The sequence below is a fragment of the Schistocerca serialis genome, chromosome 2 (genome assembly GCF_023864345.2).
Source record: "Schistocerca serialis cubense isolate TAMUIC-IGC-003099 chromosome 2, iqSchSeri2.2, whole genome shotgun sequence".
In the NCBI taxonomy this organism is placed as follows: domain Eukaryota; kingdom Metazoa; phylum Arthropoda; class Insecta; order Orthoptera; family Acrididae; genus Schistocerca; species Schistocerca serialis.
This window is the reverse complement of record NC_064639.1, coordinates 869,329,768-869,350,479: the sequence shown is the minus strand read 5'-3', so window position 1 is coordinate 869,350,479 and position 20,712 is coordinate 869,329,768. Positions and strand designations below refer to the sequence as shown.

At 40.7% G+C, this 20,712-nt stretch overlaps 1 protein-coding gene across 1 annotated transcript in view; it reads right to left on the bottom strand.

Annotated features, from left to right (window-relative positions):
• LOC126458188 (ryanodine receptor) overlaps positions 1-20,712 on the bottom strand; it is a 740,760-nt gene that overhangs the window by 468,022 nt on the left and 252,026 nt on the right. Inside the window, exons 17-20 of the mRNA XM_050095064.1 lie at positions 17,486-17,626; positions 13,294-13,391; positions 11,700-11,895; positions 6,109-6,319 (exon numbers count right to left, since the gene is read on the bottom strand). Coding sequence (XP_049951021.1) covers positions 6,109-6,319; positions 11,700-11,895; positions 13,294-13,391; positions 17,486-17,626 — 646 coding nt within the window. The remainder of the gene's footprint in view (positions 1-6,108; positions 6,320-11,699; positions 11,896-13,293; positions 13,392-17,485; positions 17,627-20,712) is intronic.

Sequence of the window (20,712 nt, the reverse complement as noted above, 5' to 3'; positions counted from 1 at the left end):
TGGTCACAAGCGATGGGCAACATGCAAATAAGTGTCTTTTGCTATAAACGAAGTTCCTGTAAGTTTGACACAAAGTTTGTGGATCATTAATAACTGCTATTGTAGTGTTCTCTGCTATGCCTGTCCGTATACTATCCCAATACTGAATGATACTGAGCCGATTCTGAGTGGTCGAGGCTGGCAGGAGCGGCGCTTATATTCACCTCTTGTAGAGGCCGCTCCTGTCATGGTGCGATCCCAATCAGCGCACCTTTAGCCGTTGTCATTTCAACACCTTCTCTTGTGTTCTTCATCTTCATTCCGGAGGTTGTGGTTATGCCAGAACACAAAAAATTTCTCTTTTTTTTTCAACCATTGGAGAAATACCTGGGGCAAATTATCTCTCATGAAGGTATTATGTCCACAAAGAAGCTGGTTGAAGCTGTCATCATGTTTCCTCGGCCCACAAATTTAAAGGAACTCCAGTCACTCTTGGGAAAAGTAATATACTATGGAAAATTTTTCCCTGGCATGACATCAATTATGCACCAGCTCAACATTCTATGGAAGAAGAGTGTGCCTTTTGTATGTTCAGAGGCATGTGGACAGGCATTCAAGACCCCGAAGCAGGCCAGCCTATTGGCAGCATGCCTCTGACATTTCAACCACGCAAAAAGCTAGTGATGGCAGTGGACACCTTTGTACAAGGTTTGGGGCTGTCATGCCACATAGCGATGTAGAAATTTCTGAACATCCCATCACATTTGCAGTGAACATGCTCAAAACCATGCAGAAGAGGTATCCATAAATTGAAAAAGAGGCCCTTGCAATCATCTTTGTGCTTAAGAATTCCCACATATTTCTATACATCTTTGTGTTAAAAAAAATCCATTTATTTCTATACAGAAAAAAATTTCACCCCATTACAGATCATAAACCATTGATGTCCCTCTTTGGTCCTGTAGGAACACTATCTGAGAAGACTATTCACTGACTCCAGTGCTCGACACTCTTTCTCAGCAGGTACAATTACGAAATCCACTTCTGCAATACCACTCAAAACGCCATCATTGACGTCCTTCTCATCTCCCAATGGACCCTGAATTGGAGTTCAATCAAGACAAGATCTTGTGTTTCCAGTTGGATGAAGAGGCTCAACAGGGCATGTGTGGCTGCAGCCATGGCCAAGACACCATCTCCCAACAGATCTGGTGTTACATTCAACCAACCACATTTCTGGTTGGTACTCCAACCCATTACAGCATTATTTCCACCAATGCTGCCAATTACTCCTGGTAGACAGAGTTACCCTTTTGACTGTGGTTCAACAGTCTCCGCATGTGGTCCCACCAGAACCTTTGTATCTGTTAATCTTTTGGCTCTTGTGCTTATGACTCTTTCGTCAAGTGTGCTGGTTGTGCAACAACCAGGAGGTTGAACATCTTGTCTGCAACTGTCATCAATGTGGATAACAGAAAGCGTCTCAATGACAAACTTTCTCACACTGGCTCTCATGCGGCGGGAGCGGGTTTACATCGAGTTCGTGGGCCCATTCCTGGGCACTACCTGGCTGACTGTCCTTGATGCATACTTTAACTTTCCATAAGTGGTCAACTGTTGGTCCACTAGTGTGGAGGCTATGGTCACAGCTTTCAGCAGAATTTTCACTAATGAATGACTTCCCCTCACACTGGTGTCGGGCAATGGACCGTAATTTCGCTACCAGGTTTATGCAAGTTCTGCTGCAGAAATGAGGTTCAACATCTGGTGTCTCCCCACCTTTCCATCCCGAATCAAATGGTGAGGCTGAAACACTTGTGTGAACTTTAAAACACAGATGAACAAATATATGGCTGATGCTCCTATGGATGAGCAGCTATCATTTTTTTATTTCCTGCATCTCATATATATATGTCTGCTTGTGTCTGTATATGTGCGGATGGATATGTGTATGTGTGCGAGTGTATACCTGTCCCTTTTTCCCCCTAAGGTAAGTCTTTCCGCTCCCGGGACTTGAATGACTCCTTACCCTCTCCCTTAAAACCCACATCCTTTCGTTTTTCCCTCTCCTTCCCTCTTTCCTGATGAAGCACCCGTGGGTTGCAAAAGCTTGAAATTTGTGTGTGTGTTTGTGTTTGTTGTTGTCTCTATCAGCATACCAACGCTTTCATTTGGTAAGTTACAGCATCTTTGTTTTTAGATATATTTTTCCAACTGTATGTATCTTAATTTAAGTAAAGAGAAATGAGACATATGGCTATGATGTCTGTAAATGACACAAGTTCGAGAACTACACGAACATCCCAGTTGATAATCAGATATCTCTTTTATCTTTCTGGTAGAAATAGCTATTTTCAAACTATACTAATATACTTGTAATGACTCATACAATCTTTCTGGCAAATATAATGGGAATGCTTATTTTGTGTTTTCCCAGGACAACCTGCCTTTTCAATTACATGCATCAGAACGCCTCTTTCACTTATGTTATCTGTTATTATTATTATTATTTTATTTTCAAACAAACTAAACAACTGTCAATTAATATTTTTGGGAAAAAACTGTCTCTGTATTAATTTAAGTAAAGCGAAACAACACATGCAAAAACAGCAATTAGGAGCGGGGTGGAGAGGGGACAGCAGGGTATGGGTGGGAAGAGAGCAGAGCACCGTCTGGCAGAGCATGCAGAGACTAGACGGCAGTAGGACAAGGCTGCCATGTGCAGTGTCAGGAGGTTAAGGAGAAGGAGGCTGTGGGGTAAACAGGGAGCAGAAAAGAGTGGTGAATGCATTGGCAGAGAGCAGCACACAATGAGAGTGAGGGGATGTGGATTAGGAGGAGGTGGTAGAACAAAGGAGGTGGGTACTGTTGAGTGGAGGGTATGGGGACAATAGGTTACTGTGCTTTGAGACCAGAATAATTTCAGGAGCAGAGAATGCATTGTAAGGGTAACTCCCATCTCTGCAGTACAGAAAAGTTGGTTGTGGAGGGGAGCCTCCAGATGGCCTAGGTTGTGATCCAGCCACCGAAATCAAGCATGTGATGTTCAGCTGTGTGTTGTGCTACAGGGTGCTCCACTTTGCTCTTGGCCACAGTTTGGCAATGGGTATTCATCCTGGTGGACAGTTGATTGGTAATCATACCAATAAAGAAAGCTGTGTAAGACTGCAGTACAGCAGGTATATGACAAGGCTGCTTTCACATGTGGTGAGACCTCTGAAGGGCACAATAAGCCTGTGACAGGAGTGGAATAGGAAGTGCTGTGTGGGTGGATTGGGCAGGTCTTGCAGCTGGGTCTTCCACGTAGATATTATCCCTGTGGTGGGGTGCTCCTTTGTAGCTGGTTCTTGGGGGTGGTGGAAAGATATTGTGTGTGTGTGTGTGTGTGTGTGTGTTTGTGTGTGTGTGTGTGTGAGAGAGAGAGAGAGAGAGAGAGAGAGAGAGAGAGAGAGAGAGAGAGAGAGAATATGGCATGGGAAATCTGTTTGTAGGCTATGTCTCGAAGATAGTACCTGCATACTGAGCAAGGGAGTTCTTGTCTCTGCAGATAAGCCATCCCCAGGTGGCCAGGCTGTACAGGAGGGATTCTTTGGTGTGGATGGGATGGCAGCTGACAAAATGCAGCTATTGTTGGTTTAATGTGGTTAGAGGAGTGGAAAGAGCTATCAGAGAACAGGAGGTCACCATCCAGGAAGGTGGTACGCTGGGTTGAGGAGGATCAGTTGAAGCGGATGTGAGAGAAGGTGCCGAGGTTGTGGAGAAATGAGGATAGGCTGTCTTGGCTCTGAATCAAGATCATGAAAATACCATCAATGATCTCGAACCAGACCATAGGTTTGGAAGTTTTGAGAGGCTATGAATGTTATGTTATGTGGTTTATTCATCTCATTACATACAATTTTCAAATCATTTGATTTGATGTACAGGAGACATGTCAAGGTTTACAAAAGAAACTTTTTTCACTTTTTTAAGAGAAATACAAAAGTTTACATTATATTTTACATTTCTAAGTTACAGCTACACACGTACATAAAATAATAAATGTATTACAATCCCTGTGTTCAGATTGTGAAGCTGTCCTCAATGAATTCATCGACAGAATAATAACACTTTTCCACCAGGAGAGTAAAGAGCCATCTTTTCAGTGAACCAATCTCCATTTTAAATATATTACTGCCTTTTATTTTATTGAAAATGTTTAACCCCATATACTCTGGCATTTGGGCATAAAGTTTTAAACGATGTGTTGGGAGTTTGAAGTTATCTCTGTGGTGAGTGCTGTAGTTGTGGTCAAAACGGAAATTGTCTAGTGTATGCTGATTTCTATATAGGAACACCACCATCTCATATATGTAAAGTGAGGGGATAGATAGTACTTTTAAATTTTTTAACAGTGGTCGACAGGATTCCCGTTTTTTTGCTCTAGATGGCCTATAAACAGGTTGGCATAGAAGATAGCCATGTAGGTGCCTATGGTTGTGCCGCAGATTTGTTTGTCTACCTTTCATTCAAAGAAGAAGTAGTTGTGTCTTACGATAAAGTTAGTAAGGAGTATGAGGAGTGAGGTGGTGGGTTTGGAGTGTGAAAGACTTTGGCAGAGGTAGCATTCAAGAACAGTAAGACCATGAGCATGAGAGATGTTGGTGTACAGAGAAGGGAGCAGAGGTAGCATTCAAGAGCAGTAAGACCATGAGCATGAGAGATGTTGGTGTACAGAGAAGTGGTGTCGGTAGTGACAAGTAGGGATCAAGAGGTAAAGGGGTGGTGATGGTGGAGAGTTGGTGAAGGAAGTGGATGGTACCTCTGATGTTGAACACAAGACTTTGGGCAATTGGTTGGAGGTATTGGTCAATGAGGGCCGAAATTCTTTCTATGGAGACACAGTAACCAGCTACAATGAGGCATCCACGATTGTTAGGTTTGTGGATTTTGGAGAGCATGTAGAAGGTGTGTGTGTGACATGTCATAGCCATGAGGAGGGAAATGGATTCAGGGGAGAGGTCCTGGGAAGGGCCTAGGGCTTTAAGCAAGGATTGGAGGTTGTGTTGGACTTCTGGGATGGGATCACTCTGGCAGAGTTTAAAGGCGGAGGAGTCAGATAACTGGTGGAGGTCTTTTGCCAGGTAGTCACTGTGATTCTTAACAACAGTGGTAGAATCTTTGTCTGTAGGTAGGACAATTAGGTCAGTATCTGTTTTGAGGCTTTGTATGCTGTCCTTTATTCTGCTGAGAAGATGGTGTTGTTAAGAAGGGACCTGGGGAAGATTGGTGAGGCCAAGTGAGAGGTAAGGAATTCCTGGAAGGTGACCAGGAGGTGATTGGGTGGGAGGAGGAGAGCATCATGGTTGTATGGTGGTATGAACTGGGGGAGACAAGGTTCAGTATTGGGATTAGATAGGCTTTGTTTGGAGGGATTGATGGCAAAGAAATGTTTCCATTGTAGGGATTGGAAGAAGGAGAGTAGGTCTTTGACAAGTCCAGCATGGTTAAATTTGGGTGTAGGGATGAAACTTCTGTGGGGATTTTAGTGCAAAGGTTAACAAGAGTGTTATGGGGTTGTTTTAGCTATGGATTTAGTGGACTGTTGGTAGGGAGTTTTGCAGCATGTGGCAAGATGAAAAGGTCAGTTAGGCCATGTCTGGGTGCTATGAGGGCTTAATGAGAAGGAACACTGTGAGAAGGATAGGGATTGGATAGTGGTTGGTGCCCCAAAATGGCAGAGGATGTCAACAGGTCAAATAACTTACAGAGGAGATGGATGATTGTTTTCTGACAGCCAAATGCCCATAATATTAATAACAAATTTAAAAAAAGAACTTATGGAGATGATGTTGGGAATGCTCTTTCAGATGCTGGAGAGCCAGTGGTTCAGCTTCAGAAACATGATGCATGTACGAGTGCATAGCAGCAGTATCTTATGGAGAGAGCAGGTGCCATGGAAATGTGCTTTTCCAAGGAATTTGTATGGTTAGGCTGTTAGGTGGGTGAAGGGGATTCCATGGTTTAGGCAGCATGAGACAAATATAATCATCTGAGTCATAAGCACACCTCATATCAGCCTGCAAGTTACCAATTTAGTAAGCATTTTAGGAAACAACACAGTAGGAAACAGCCATCAAGTTAACATACCATCGATGTGTCAACTGGTGTTGGCACAAATGCTGTATCATCTTCAACTGGCCATGGTCCTGAAAGCACACATTTATTGAGGTTCCCAAAGTAGAAGCAAGGGTCAATGGAAAGAACTTGTTGAGGAAGTAAGCTTTCAACTAGGGGTGAAAATTCTTCTGGTGGAATGTATTTCAGTCGTCCTTGATCTCCACCAAGTAGAAATCGACAACTGGAAAGATAAAGTAAAGGTTAGATGAAACTAACTTTTGATTCAATTCATTCTTAAAATACAGAATAATACCATCACAGAACATACATCTACTATGGTACAATTATTCTAACAGCAAAGATCAAGCAGTCATCTCTAGTTTTTACACTTTTATCATCATTCAGAACATGTTGATTTGTTCTTTCAATCACTGTTTATAGTTGGTGTAAAACCATCTATTACTATAATAGTTACATGTTCCATAGATCATCTGCATGATATTTTGTCAAGATGAAGGATGATTCATGTAACAATTAATTGACTACAAATTTGTAGGCTTTTCTTGCAAGCAGTTCATATAAGAATAAAAAATATATGCAAAAGAAGGAACTGCCAAAAAAAATGTAACTTTGATATCTTCAAGCACTTTGTCTCATTGGGATGTGATTTTTCTCTCACCATAATTCAGCACTTTTCAACCAAGGCCAACTTCAAAGAATAATACTGTAAGTATTTTTTTGCTGATTTCATAATTACAGACATTAGTAACCAAACAGTAAAAAAAAAAAGCATTTTCAAAAGAGAGGACTCTTTCCATAATATTCTAACATAAAATGAAGAAAGATGGAATAAGGCAGTGTAAGAGACTTGGTGTGTAGTGAGAAGATACACAAAAGGTGTTGTAATATATCTGAAATGATCAGCCAACATTCAACACGTAAAACCTATGTAACAGACAACATCCTAAAACACTTATAATGGAGGAAAACAATTGCTAAATGGATGAACAAAATGGTTGAAATTGCTCTGAGCACTATGGGACTTAACAACGGAGGTCATCAGTCCCCTAGACTTAGAACTACTTAAACTTAACTAATCTAAGGACATCACACACATCCATGCCTGAGGCGGGATTCGAACCTGCGACCGTTGCAGCAGCGCGGTTCCGGACTGAAGCGCCTAGAACCGCTCAGCCACAGCGGCCGGCATGGATGAACAAATAGAAAAGTTAAGCGTAGACATGTGAAGTACAAATGCAAACCAAAGATGATGAAAGACAGGAAAAGTCACCCCTAACATGGATTAGGAGAGACGCAGCTTATAGGCAATGAACAGGAAGTGACAATGAACAAACAGCCTAGATTCAGATCCAGAAGATTGTTTATAATAAGCCACAGAAAATCAATATGTTGAGGATGTGGGGTAAATTTCATTTCAATAAATAGGAAATAAAAAAAAGATGCAAATGCAACAAAAGGAAAGTGAATCAAAGTGAATCTGGAAAAAACATGAGCAGAAAGGGACAGAAAGAGCTGTCAAAATAACAAACAAAAATATCAGACATGGGGAGAAATTTGGAAAGTAGCAGAGCAGTACTGATAGATGCCAAGCTGTGAGGGCAGGTCATGACTCTGTCTGGATAGCTCACAAGATATGAGCTTTCCCTGTGAAAAGGAAGGTTCTGTGTTCGAGCGCCAGTCTGGCACATAGTTTTAATCTGCCAGGAAATTTCAAGCAAAGAAATAGTAAATGAACTGAGACAGAACTGACACAGGCAGAGCCACAGACAGAAATTGGGACCTGGGCGCTACTGCTGCTGGACAAAGCTCTGCCTGTTCAGCAACAGAAAGTTGCTTCCATGTTGCCAGATGTCTGTGTGTTAATGGCCTGGGATGCTAGCCAGCCTGACCAGCCTTCAGGAAGCTTCTGCAGTTTGACCCACTATCATGTGGTGACACTGGGCCTCAGCCAATGACCCTGTTACAGACATTTCCATGTCACACAGAAAAGCAGCCTCTTCTGCAAAGTCAACTCTGGACAGCTGCATTTAAACCCTGGTCCAGTCCCGTAGGGTCATGCATGGTGCCAGGTGTGTGTCATTCATCACCATGATTTCTACTGACACAGCCACACAGTCTACATTGTAACTATGACACAGTAGCCAATGCTACCGCCATATGTCACCGCTGGTTTCCAAATCGGCGACTGCCACCTGGCTGCTCAGACCTTTGGCAGACAACACACTGCCGCTACCTTTGAGAGACTGCTCACTGACCTATCTGCTGCCACCTCCTGGTCTGAGGCTATAACAGACAGCCACCCAGCTCGATGCCACGAGTGTCTGCTAGCAGTCCACTACTGCTTTTCAGCCACCAGTTGAGAGTTTCATCCTGGATGATGCCACAAGTTAGAAGGTGCTGCTGGTTGCCTCGAATTTGTATCAGAGCTCCAGCAAGTGCTGCTGGCCACCATGACTGACTCAACACCAGCGTGTCAGCTATGCCAAGTCAGCGCATTGCCTCCAAAGTAGATTTGTATTCTACAGGCTGTTTGCTTCACATATCTTGCCTGCTGTGCCAAGAGAAATATCAAAAGACAATGCCAAACCACACAGAAGTCAAGGGCAGACCCAAATGGCTGTTCAGCTTTAATGGATTAAATAACAAACTATTTATGTTCACCAAGCCATCTATGAACCCAGCACACCCTCAGATGGAACTCAAATGTATCCTGACAAACACAAAGACAGCTTCCACCAGCCAGTACTGGTCATTGTATCCTCAACCCACTGCAGAACAAAGAAATGTTTATAAATGGGATGGGAGATGGTAAGAGAGAAAATAAATACGCACAACTAGAGAGACAAGTAAAGACTGAGAGTGTAGAATAAATATAGAAACAGGGAGGCAAGAAGGTCGTGAAAGAGAAACAACATGTGAGAAGAGTACAATAAATTAAGAGAAGTTGGATGGTGAGGGTCCATTATGTGTTTCATTATTCATTCTGAGTAACAGCTATATTCACTTAACTATTTATAACCTGCACTATCATTCACTTTGATAGAGTCTATGCTAATTTTTGTCATGTTATTTCATTTTATGCCTGTGTATGTAACTTTAATTTCTTTCAATATTATGAAAAGGAAAGTTGCTACTCACCATATAGGGGAGATGCTGGGTAGCAGATAGGCACAACAAAAAGGCTGTTCCCAATAAAGCTTCGTCTAAAAGGCTACAGTTGCCTTAGATTGCAGTCACTTGTACGTGAGTTGCATTTGTGTGTGTGTGTGTGTGTGTGTGTGTGTGTGTGTGTGTGTGTGTGTGCGTGTGTGCGTGTGTGTGTTGTCTATTTATGATGAAGGCGTTATGGGCTGAAAACTTTATTTGGAACAGTCTTTTTGTTGTGCCTATCTGCAGCTCAGCATCTCCACTACATGGTGAGTACCAACTTTCCTTTTCATAATACTGTTAAATTCCATCCTGGATTTTCCATTGTTTGACTTTTATATCTTTTGTTTACTCCTTTCCTCATCCTTCCTTTCCAATAATTCTTTTATTACACACATAGAAAGTTTCTATTGCTCAGTTCCAGAAGTTGTAGATATAATTTTACATAGGAACATATGTTTGGAAGCACTTGTTTCCAAGTTACATGGAAAACAAAACTGGCTTTTCCAGTAATATTGATATTATTTATATAGTTTCACTGCATTGTCGGAAAGGAAGAAAAGAGATTAAAGTTTAATGTGCTGCTGATGATAAGTCATTACTGAAGAGCACAAACTCAGATTCAGAATGGGTACGGAAGAAAATTGACCACGTCCTTTTCAGAGGAACTGTAACAGCTTCTATTTTAAGCAATTTAGGGAAACCAAAGAAAACTTAAGTCTGGATTGCTGGATGTCAATAAACTGCTGGCGTCCAAAATGTGAGTCCAATGTCTGACCACTGTGCCACCTCACTTAGTCATAAGGCTGGCTATTAAAAATGAGCAAATACCTGATGTCATAATATCCTCTGTTAACAAGTTGTCTCACCAATTCCATTGCCATTTGCCATTAAGCATTAGTTGTTCAGCACTACACTTGGTATGACCGAGTACATTAACACACGCTTAATTTACAGCAGAGTGCAGTGTAACGTGAAAGAAATTCAACTTCTGAACTGACAGTGTTATACACCTTGCATAATGTTATCTTGTACAGTTATTGCCAGAATGGAGGAATGACCATATTCAGTCAATATGATAAATGTTGTGCTCCAGAGAATGACCATATTCAGTCAATATGATAAATGCGCTGCTACAAAGAATGAACACATTCAATCAATATGGTGCTCCAAGAAGTTGACACAATAGTGTGTTCTGTATAAGTAACAACTCCATCCCTACCACTATGCAAAATGTACATGCCATGTGAACACAAGAACTGATCCCATGCAGCAACTTCTGCGCTTGGCTCTTGCACTTCTGTACACCTGTTCAGTAGTTTCCAAGGCAAATTTGTATTAGCAATGGCACACCTTTCACCAGGGTGACCGTTCTCAACAGTCAAAGCAGCTGTGTAACAAAGCTGTTACATATTCCAATGGATTTCAGCACATATTCAACATCAGTATAAAAATACAGGTACTGTCAAAGGTTGTTTGTTTGGACAAATGTCCTTCCTCATGTAAAACGTGTAAGGAATAATTGATATTACTGTTTCTTGGGAGATGTTTCATTGAACATGAGTGAAGCAATGAAATTTCAATATAATGTTGTGCCAACACATTCTGCAATATGAACTTGAGAGCATCCGTATTTGGCAAAAGATAGACATGTCAAGGTGAACCACATATTTGGTTTACGAGATCCCTTCATTTGAATCCTTTAGACCTTTACTTGTGGAGCTACTTGAGTCATTTTACAAGATCTCTGTTTACTAATAGGAAGACTTGGTTGAAGGTGCGTGTGGCGACCATCGACTGCCAGTAACTGCCACCTGCCAAGTGCAGAGTAAACGGTCTTTGGGACTGGTGGTTATTTGGGGTGTTTATGAGGACTCGAGTGATGATGTTTGAGTTGTGGTCTTCTGTATTGTTTTCCTTGTGTCTTGTCTAATTATACAAGCCTTAATAAAAGTGACAGATTGTAATAAGTTGGAGTTTTCTGTGTGTGTTCAGTTGCTATAGCTCTACACTTTGATTCCAGGCTGCAAGAGCAGTGTTACATCTTACAAATTTCCTGTTGCCTATGTCTATCTCTAATTTTCCCTTCCTTTGGCAGCTGCACATATGCCTTTTGGTTTATTGCAATGAAACAATTTGAAGAATAGGTCTAAAACTCAAGTCTCAACTATTTTTTAAAATGTGTGTGCCTGTCACCCTACTTCAGTTATTCCTATTTTGGTACTTGGAAAATAGACACATATTGTAAAAATATTGTTATTATTCATTTTCTACTTTCAACTTGAGTAGACTTTTTTGAAGTATGTATGATACAAAATCACATTTTCATAAGAAAGTTAACCATCTATAATAAGCATTAAACCTTCATCATTACTGATATCAATCAAGACTCTGTACCGAAAAACTGTATCATGTAACACAATAAAAAAAGAAGAATTTAAATTAATGTGTACCTCAGTTTGGAAGAACAGCTTATTACAGGGAAAAACATCCCGTCTAAATTAAAATTTCGGAATGATCCTTTGACCTTATGGCCATTAAACGTGAATGTTATTACTGGAACTGTTAAGTCAAAGGCACAGCCCACAACGTCTCCCTTCTTTATGTATGGCTCACTAGTATTATTGAGCACATGGGTTTTTCTTCCACCTGAAAATAATAAACTAAAGTTTAATACTAATATTATTACATGGAAAAAAGTGTTACTTTGTACAACTCAGATACACACAGAAAAGGGTAACTGAAGTGTTTGACTGACATTTAATTAATTTTCTGCATGTGAAGCTTTTTCAATTTTAACTACCAGTGTTAAGAAAAATTGCATAGCTATGAGGATAGCCAGGACAACAGGATAATAGTTTCACTAGCTGGAAGGATGGGCACATTTTCATTTGGGGATACAGATTCATTTTTCTACACCATGTAAAACTCTTTAACCTTTCAGGTCGATAGACACACACAAACACAAACATACACACAAAATTCAAGCTTTCGCAACAAACTGTTGCCTCATCAGGAAAGAGGGAAGGAGAGGGAAAGACGAAAGGATGTGAGTTTTAAGGGAGAGGATAAGGAGCCATTCCAATCCCGGGAGCGGAAAGACTTAACCTGAGGCAACAGTTTGTTGCGAAAGCTTGAATTTTGTGTGTATGTTTGTGTTTGTGTGTGTCTATCGACCTGCCAGCGCTTTCGTTTGGTAAGTCACATCATCTTTGCTTTTAGATATATTTTTCCCACATGGAATGTTTCCCTCTATTATATTAATATCTTTAACCTTTCAACTTTTCCACATGGGTGGTACAGTGAAACAGGCTCCACAAATCAGAATGTAAATTGAGAAAGGAGCCATAAAGTGGCTAGATAAGAAGCTGACATATACACAACAGTACAAAAAGTAACAGAAAAATAAAACTATAATCAACTATTATATGTGCTGTTAAACCAATAATAACAGAGAACAGTGGAACAAGGGAGGTGCACTATAAAACACTGTACCTGATGCTTCTCAAGTACAAGCTGATGGTGAGTGGAAAACAGTTGAAAGGATATTCGTGAAAGGCAAGCAATGAAATAAAGATCAAATACCTTAAGCAATGTGATGGTCAATGATGATATATTAAAATATTCAAGGGAAGTGCTAAGAATGCCACAGACCAATGCTCAAATATAGCTCACAGCATTATGGGTAATTGTGTTACGGTTATGTATTTTATCAAAAAATACATTGCATATTGCAGAGGAACTAGAAAGTCCTAGATGGAATACAAATATTGGATAAAATAAAAGTAACCTCTCACTATACAGTTCAGTCATTGAGTGTATGAGAGGCACATAAACAAGACCGGGAATGCTCAGTGATTCAACTGTATGGTGGGCGACTACCATTACACCTTCTATTATATGCATGTTGAAGATTTGTTTTAAACAAAATTAAAAACATTAATAACAGGATTAGCATTTTACAAATGTCATTGAATTAACTATAGAAAGAAAGGAATAATGTCAGACCTCTCATACTACTGAAATGTACATAAGCTTTTTCCTCACCTGTCCACAGGTAGGCTCCATCAAACCCGTATGAATAAAGATCATCACCCACTCCATTTCCACCCCATTTTTCACCTCCTCCTGGGTAAGGGCAATACCTGAAAAAAAAATGTGATCATCACATCATCTCTTGCCATATGTCACTTGTGTAATTAAGATTGAGACAGATATAACTAACCAATACAGAAAATACTCTTATACACAATCACAACTGTTTCTTGATTTAACACTTAGAACTGTTAACTTGTGTTAATTAATGTACAATTTTGGATTAGGCTGCAGCAAAAGATCTGAATTTCACTGAAGCCAAACATGAAGCATGTCTTTCAAGTAAGTACCATTTTTCTTTTAAATATTGCTGCTGAATCTCTGTTATGACAGCCCGTGCTGAGTACCTGCATCTATTGGCAACTCATATACACCACAACTGAAGCATTTGTACTTTATTGTTTGTGCTTGTTTAAAACTTCTCAGTTAATTGAATATCTCACTCAATGTGAAATAAGTGGATTGATTCATTTTCTGTTTGTGAAAGACGTGAAACTGCTCAAAATTTAACCACAGAGTAGTTAGGTTTATGGGATAAACATGATGAGAGACGGAATGGTAAGAGAACTGGTTAGACCATTTAAAGATCTGCATACTAATATTCAAGATGAAGTGCAAAGCAACCTTCTGTCATCACTGAAGAGTTGTTGCAGAAATTTGACATTAAAGGTTAAGAAAACATTACAGTTTTACCCTAGTCCAGATGATCATTTTCAAGTTATGTTTAGCACTGACTGGTAACTGGCAACTAGGGATAATTCATTCTGGCATTTGTTGCCTTCCAATAGGATTTTGGATGAGGCAGTTGCCATTAGATATTGCTCCCCAACTTTGTGCATATTTGGATACTTGACAACAAAATGTGCACTCTTATCCTATGTCCAGTATTGTTGTTTGGGCCATGATGTTTGAAAATTGATAGTGATACTGATACTGCGTGTGACAATGAATTTAGCAGCTCAGAAACTGATGAAGAATGTGGCATTACTACACTGAAGACTGCAAGTGATGACAGTTCGTCAGGTGAATGGCAGTTGCTAGCCTTTCATATGAGATAAATATGTCTATAACAACAAAAATAATCAATTTTTGACAATATAACATAATTGAATGGATAAGAAATCCACTAATTAAGCAGTGGCAGGAGAACGAACAGATAAAAAAAGGTTTTACTTACGCAAGCATTCAGAGCCTGTGGCTCCCCCTTCTAGCAGAAGGGTTGAAGGGGAAGGATGAGGAGTGAAAGCAAAGGAACTGGAGAAATTTAGGAAAAGGGGTAGAGTTCAGAAAAGTCACCCAGAACCCCAAGTCAGGAGGAACTTACTGGATGGGATGAGAAGGAAAGGCTGATGGTTGGGGACTGCACTGGATGAGATTTGAAAATCTGACAGCTTAAGAGTGGATGACAGGATAATATACAAGACAGGGATTACTGCTAAAACACTGTGCATGAGTTAATAAGAGTGAAAAGCTAAAGTGCATTGTATGTAACAGAGGTGGGAGGGGGATGGTAAAAAATATGAAGAAAGGAGTAGTTACTGTGAAGAAATGCTGAGACAGAAGAAATTAATGTAAATTAAGGCTAGGTAGGTGGTGAAAAGCAAAGACATGTTGTACACTAGTTCCACCAGCAAGTTCTGAGAAACTGGTGTCTAGGGGAAGAATCCAGATGGCGCATGTCATGAAACAGGGTGAAACATGAAGTCATAACCTCGCACCCTCTGGATTCTTCCCCTAGACACCAGTTTCTCAGAACTCCACAGGTGGGAACTAGCACTACAACACATCCTTGGTTTTCACCACACACCTGCCCTTCATTTACGTTAATTTCTTCTGTCTCAGCATTTCTTCACAGTAACTACTCCTTTCTTCACTCTGTTTTAGTTTTCGACATCTTCCATTTTCTGACCTGTCTATTTTTCGTTGTCCTTCTCCCATCTCTGTTATGCACTCAGTTTTTCACTCTTATTAACTCACACACAATGTTTTAGGAGTAATCTCTGCCTTGTATATTACCCTGTCTTCCACCTTTAAGCTCTCAGCTTTTCAAATCTCATCCAGTGCAGTCCCCAACAAACAGTCTCTCCTTCTCATCCCATCCAATAAGTACCCCCTGATCCAGGGTTCTGGATGACTGTTTTAACTCTACCCCTTTTCCTAAACCTCTCCAGTTCGTTTCCCTTATCCCTCTTCCTTTACCTTCAAACTTTCTGCTGGAAACAGGAGCCACTGGCTCCAAAAGCATGCATAAGTAAAACCTTTTTTTACACATGTGTTCTCCTGCTGCCACTTGGTGAGTAGAGTTTTTATCTATCCAATTACATTATACTGTGAAATCAACATATCTGCTATGTTACAGCTAGCTCCAATAATATTCCCATTTAAAGGAAACTTTGCAGTTCATCTAGTGAACAACTGTGCAGATGACATCATGGCGTAAGTGGATCAGTTCATTGACAATGATTTGACAAATATTGTGTCAGAGACGAACAGGTGTGGTATTGAGCAACATATTTCTAAGTGGAAAGACAGTGCCAAAGACAAAATGTGGTTACATCATTTTTGTACTGTTTCAAACCACTGTGACGAATCCCAGTCCACAAATGTATTACGCAAAACACTCAATATTCAAACAGGTTCTAAATTTTTCTCAATTTCAAATGCTGAAAAAGCGTTTCTGTATTTCTCGCTATAGTACATATGATCCTATGAACCACCCACAGCCAAAGCTGAACAATACTGAAGTATGGTCCCTCATTATGTACACAGGAAAAGGAACGAAATGTACGAAAACATGCCACAATTGACTCAATTCATAACAACACTGATAAAAACCACTTCTGAATAAAGACTGTGGCCTTAGTGTTGAGAACCACTACCAGTCTCCTTAACTTGCTGCCTTCTGAGATAATTGATATTTATGGAGCTTTGCAGTCGTACAGAAGAGACACACCTCCATTATTTCATCATAAGAAACTAATGAAGGGGGAAAATGTTGTTTTCAGAGACGTGAACACAAGGGCATGAGAGAAGACTTTATCTTGATCACTATTCACAATGCTGAAATGAAAGCTGTAAACAATTCATGGAGAGCTGCTGAAGCCAGTAGAAGTTGTGGAGTATGATGACAAGATTGGCGGACTAGACAAAGTAGGTCAATGCTTAGCTAATAACCCAGCAACTCATAATGAAAAGAGGAAAGAAATATTGTGAGAAAATCTTTTTCCGTCTTCTCAGACTTTCTTTGTGAAATGTGTATAAGCTACGTAAAACATAAAAGTGGAACAAAAATCCTTTAGTTCTGTATTGCTGTTATTCAGTACATTATTTCAATAGCCATAGAGAGGAATTCATTTCAAAAGCAGTGGGTTGTCCATTTCAAACACCGACCTCAGGCAACTGATTGGCCAATATTTTCCATAACTTATTCCACCTAGTGTGAAAAAACAACATTCAAAAAAGACTTGTGCTGTGTGCAGCTGTGTTCAGGATGTGGATAGGAAAAATGTGATAAGGGAATCAAGATACAATTGTGGAGGAATGAAGATTAGCGTTTAATATACTGTTGAGAATGAATTCATTAGACATGGAGCACAAGTTCTGATTGTTTCAAGGATGTGGAAGGAAAGTGACCATGTCCTTTCGAAAGAACCATCCTCACATTTGCATGGAGCAATTTAGGGAAATCATGGAAAAACTGTATCAGGATGGTTGGACGCATATTTGAGCTGTCATCCTCCAAAATGTAAGTCCAGTGTGCTCACCACTGCACCATTTCATTGTGATACCGTTGTGAGAACTGAGATGTTGTCCTGTGCATTGTTCCCTGATTTCGTGATAACCATCAGAATGACATCAATGGCTGTTCAGTAACAGTTGCAAATCAGGTGACAGATTTTTATGATAATGGAATTCAGTAACTGGTTGTTAATTAGGATAAGTGCCTTCATGTTTGTGGAAATTATCCAGAAAAGTAGAGTAAGGCAAAGGTTTTCATGTAATAACAAAATTGTTTTAAAAACAACTTGTGTTTGTATAATATAAAAACAGCATTCCAAAAACAGGTCTCATATCAACTTGTTCAAATATTTACATGTAATTGTTATTAAATGAATATATTTTGCACAGTAAACTAGAAACATACCCTGAAGTATTGGCCCATCCGATTCTCAGATGTGGTGTCATATGCGTTGTCTGCTCAATATGATCCAGTGTTACTTCAAAGTACCACTTCTGGTACATGGCAGAACCCTCTACTCGCCCAACGAATATGTTGGGCCGAACACTAGAATAATAAAACAAAACAGATGTAACGACAAATCCTGTATAAAATCAAGTAGCTATTAAAGGACTGTACAAGCTTGGGGGAAAAAAAAGAACAGAGTTACTGGCAACCAATGAGGCACAGGTTCTTGTAGTGTGCATGGACATTGATTGTAATGAGTTTGATATCATGTAACATCTTTTAGCAGAGGCTATGTTTGATGCTGCTTACACGGTCGAAGAGTACCAGTGTTATACCTGTCTCTGTACACAAGTGCTCTGTGAATGAAATGCTCTAATATCTTACTACATATGCTTACATTTGGTAAGAAATATTAATTACGGTGTTAGATGAAATATCACTTGACTCTTGCACATATTTATCTACACAGCCTCTTCAAGTCTTTTCAGATCACTAGTCCAGCTTCTACTTGTGAGTTTAATCACGATCTGTCGACAGATGTCATCTGATGTTGTTGGTCAAGGACAAAAAGATGGTTCAAATGGCTCTGAGCACTATGGAACTTAACATCTTAGGTCATCAGTCCCCTAGAACTTAGAACTACTTAAACCTAACTAACCTAAAGACATCACACACACCCATGCCCGAGGCAGGATTCGAACCTGCGACCGTAGCAGTCCCGCAGTTCCGGACTGCAGCGCCTAGAACCGCACGACCACTGCGGCCGGCTGGTCAAGGACAAAGACACTGAAATGTTGGTACAATATCAAAAGTGTATTGCATCCACCAGCCAAAATTAGAGTGCTCCTTGGCTTGGTTAAATATGATCTTTGACTGAAGAAGCCTGATGTTTATATAAATCCCTTGCAGTGGTGGGAAATCATATACTGCCCAGAGAGTTTGCACTATTCAGCACAGATGTACAGAGAACCATCGCCAGACACATTTGATGCAGCCTGATATATCTGCTGTGGGGGAGCACTGCCTTACCAAGGGACAGAGAAAGTTGTATGATCACACACAAATCATTGTCCATTGTCCATGTCTCTTGCGTTTTAAGGGCAGTTACTAAAATTAGATTGGCAGACAATATTATAAACAAAGACAACAGTTACTCTTTAAGCAATATTTGGAACCTTGTTTTAGCTCACATTAAAAAACAATGATCTTCGACTCAACCAATGGAGTTTACTGATAGTGGTATCTGACAGCCATTTATCGGGCTTTGACCACCTGGGCACTGTATGTTCACTTGTGCTATGGTGCAGCAGCAATGATTTGTTGAATTCCACAGCATATGAAAGGGTCACATTCACAACATCAATCAGTTCTGGTGAGATTAACATACAGCATTCCACCCAAATATGGTGGCAATGTGCACCACAGAAATATTGTGTTTAGATGGTTGCTTGATCCGGCTGCAGACCCAAGAAAAATATCATCAGCTTTTTACTTGTCATTAACACAGAGAATACCATGACTGTTTTCACAGTTGGCTCTTGGATGGAGTAGGAGATGCCAGTGGCAGAGCTGGAGCAGGTGGCAATGGAAGGATGTATGGGACAAGTCTTGCATATAGGTCTATTGCAGAGATATGAGCCACGGAGGCAAGGAGTTGGGAGAAAGGGTGGAGTGGAGATGGACAAGAGTATTGAGGGTATTGCATAGGCTGGGTGGGTGGCAGAATACCACTGTTGGAGGTGTGGGGAGGATATGAGGAAGATATTTCTCCTTTCAGGGCAGGATGAGAGATAGCTGAAACCCTGGGGAGAATATCATACACTCGCTCCAGTCCGGGGTGGATTGTAGAGGAGTGATCCTTTGTGTCCGGATTATGTGAGGGATATTAGGATTACTGATGAGATAAGGTGTGGGAGATTTGGCTTTGGATAAGGTTGGGAGGTAATTTCGATCTGTGAAGGCCTAAATGGGGCCGTTAGCATATTTGAATTGAGACTTCTCATCACTATAGATGTGATGACCACAAGTGGCTACAATGTATGGAAGGGACTTCTGCGTGTGGAATGGGTGGCAGCTGTTGAGGTGGAAGTATTGTTAGTTGGTAGGTTTGATGTGGATGGAGGTACTGATGTAGCAATCCTTGAGGTGGAAGTCGACATGAAGGAGGGTCGCTTGTTGCTTTGAGGAGGACCAGATGAAGTGTTTTGGGGGGGAGGGGGGCAGGCGTTGAGTTTCTGGAGGAATGTGAGTATGGTGTCCTCATCGTCAATCCAGGTCATGGAGATACCACCAATGAATCTAAACCAGGTGAGGGGTTTGGTTCCATGTGGTTATGAAGATCTCCTCTAGATGGCCCTTGAGTAGGTTAGCATAGGTTAATGCAATGCAGGTGCTCATTGCTGTACCAAAGATTTATGTTTAGATGGCACCTTCACAGGAGAAGTAATTAAGGGTGAGGACATAGTTGGTCACAGTGACAAGGATGGAGGTTGTAGTTTCGGAATCCATTAGGCATTGGGAAAGATAGTGTTCAATAGCGGCAAGGCCACAAGCACTGGGGATGTTAGTGTTGTGGGAGGTGGCAGCAACAGTGATGAGCTGGGTGCCAGATGATACACGAACCAGAACTGTGGAGAGTTGGTGGAGGAAATGGTTGTCTTTTACATAGGAGGGCAGGTTACAGTTAAGGGCTGAAGGTGTTGGGAAACAAGGACAGAGATTCTCTCTGTGGTGACACAGCAACCAGCTACAATGGGGTGTCCTGAGTGCTTCGGCTTATGAACTTTAGGAAGCACATAAAAAGGAGGAGCGCAGGGAATGGTGGGAGTGAGGAGAGAGTCAGACTCAGGGGAGAGGTTCTGGGATGGACTTAAGGGTTTGAGCATGAACTGGAGATCCTGTTGAATATTTAGAATGGGGTAACTGTGGCAGGACTTGTCGGTATCTGACAGCTGGCAGAGTCCTCCTGACTGGTAATCCCCGCTGTTCATTTATCACTACAATGGAGTATTTGTCAGCAGGTGGAGTTACAAGGCCAGGATCAACATTTATGTGGTGGATTGTGGTCTTTTTCGATGTGCAATTGATTTCCATATTGAGAGTTCTGTGGAACAATGGTGAGACAAGATTAAAGGTTACGAATTTCTGGAAAGTTAACAGGGGATGATTTGAAACAGTGAGGGAGT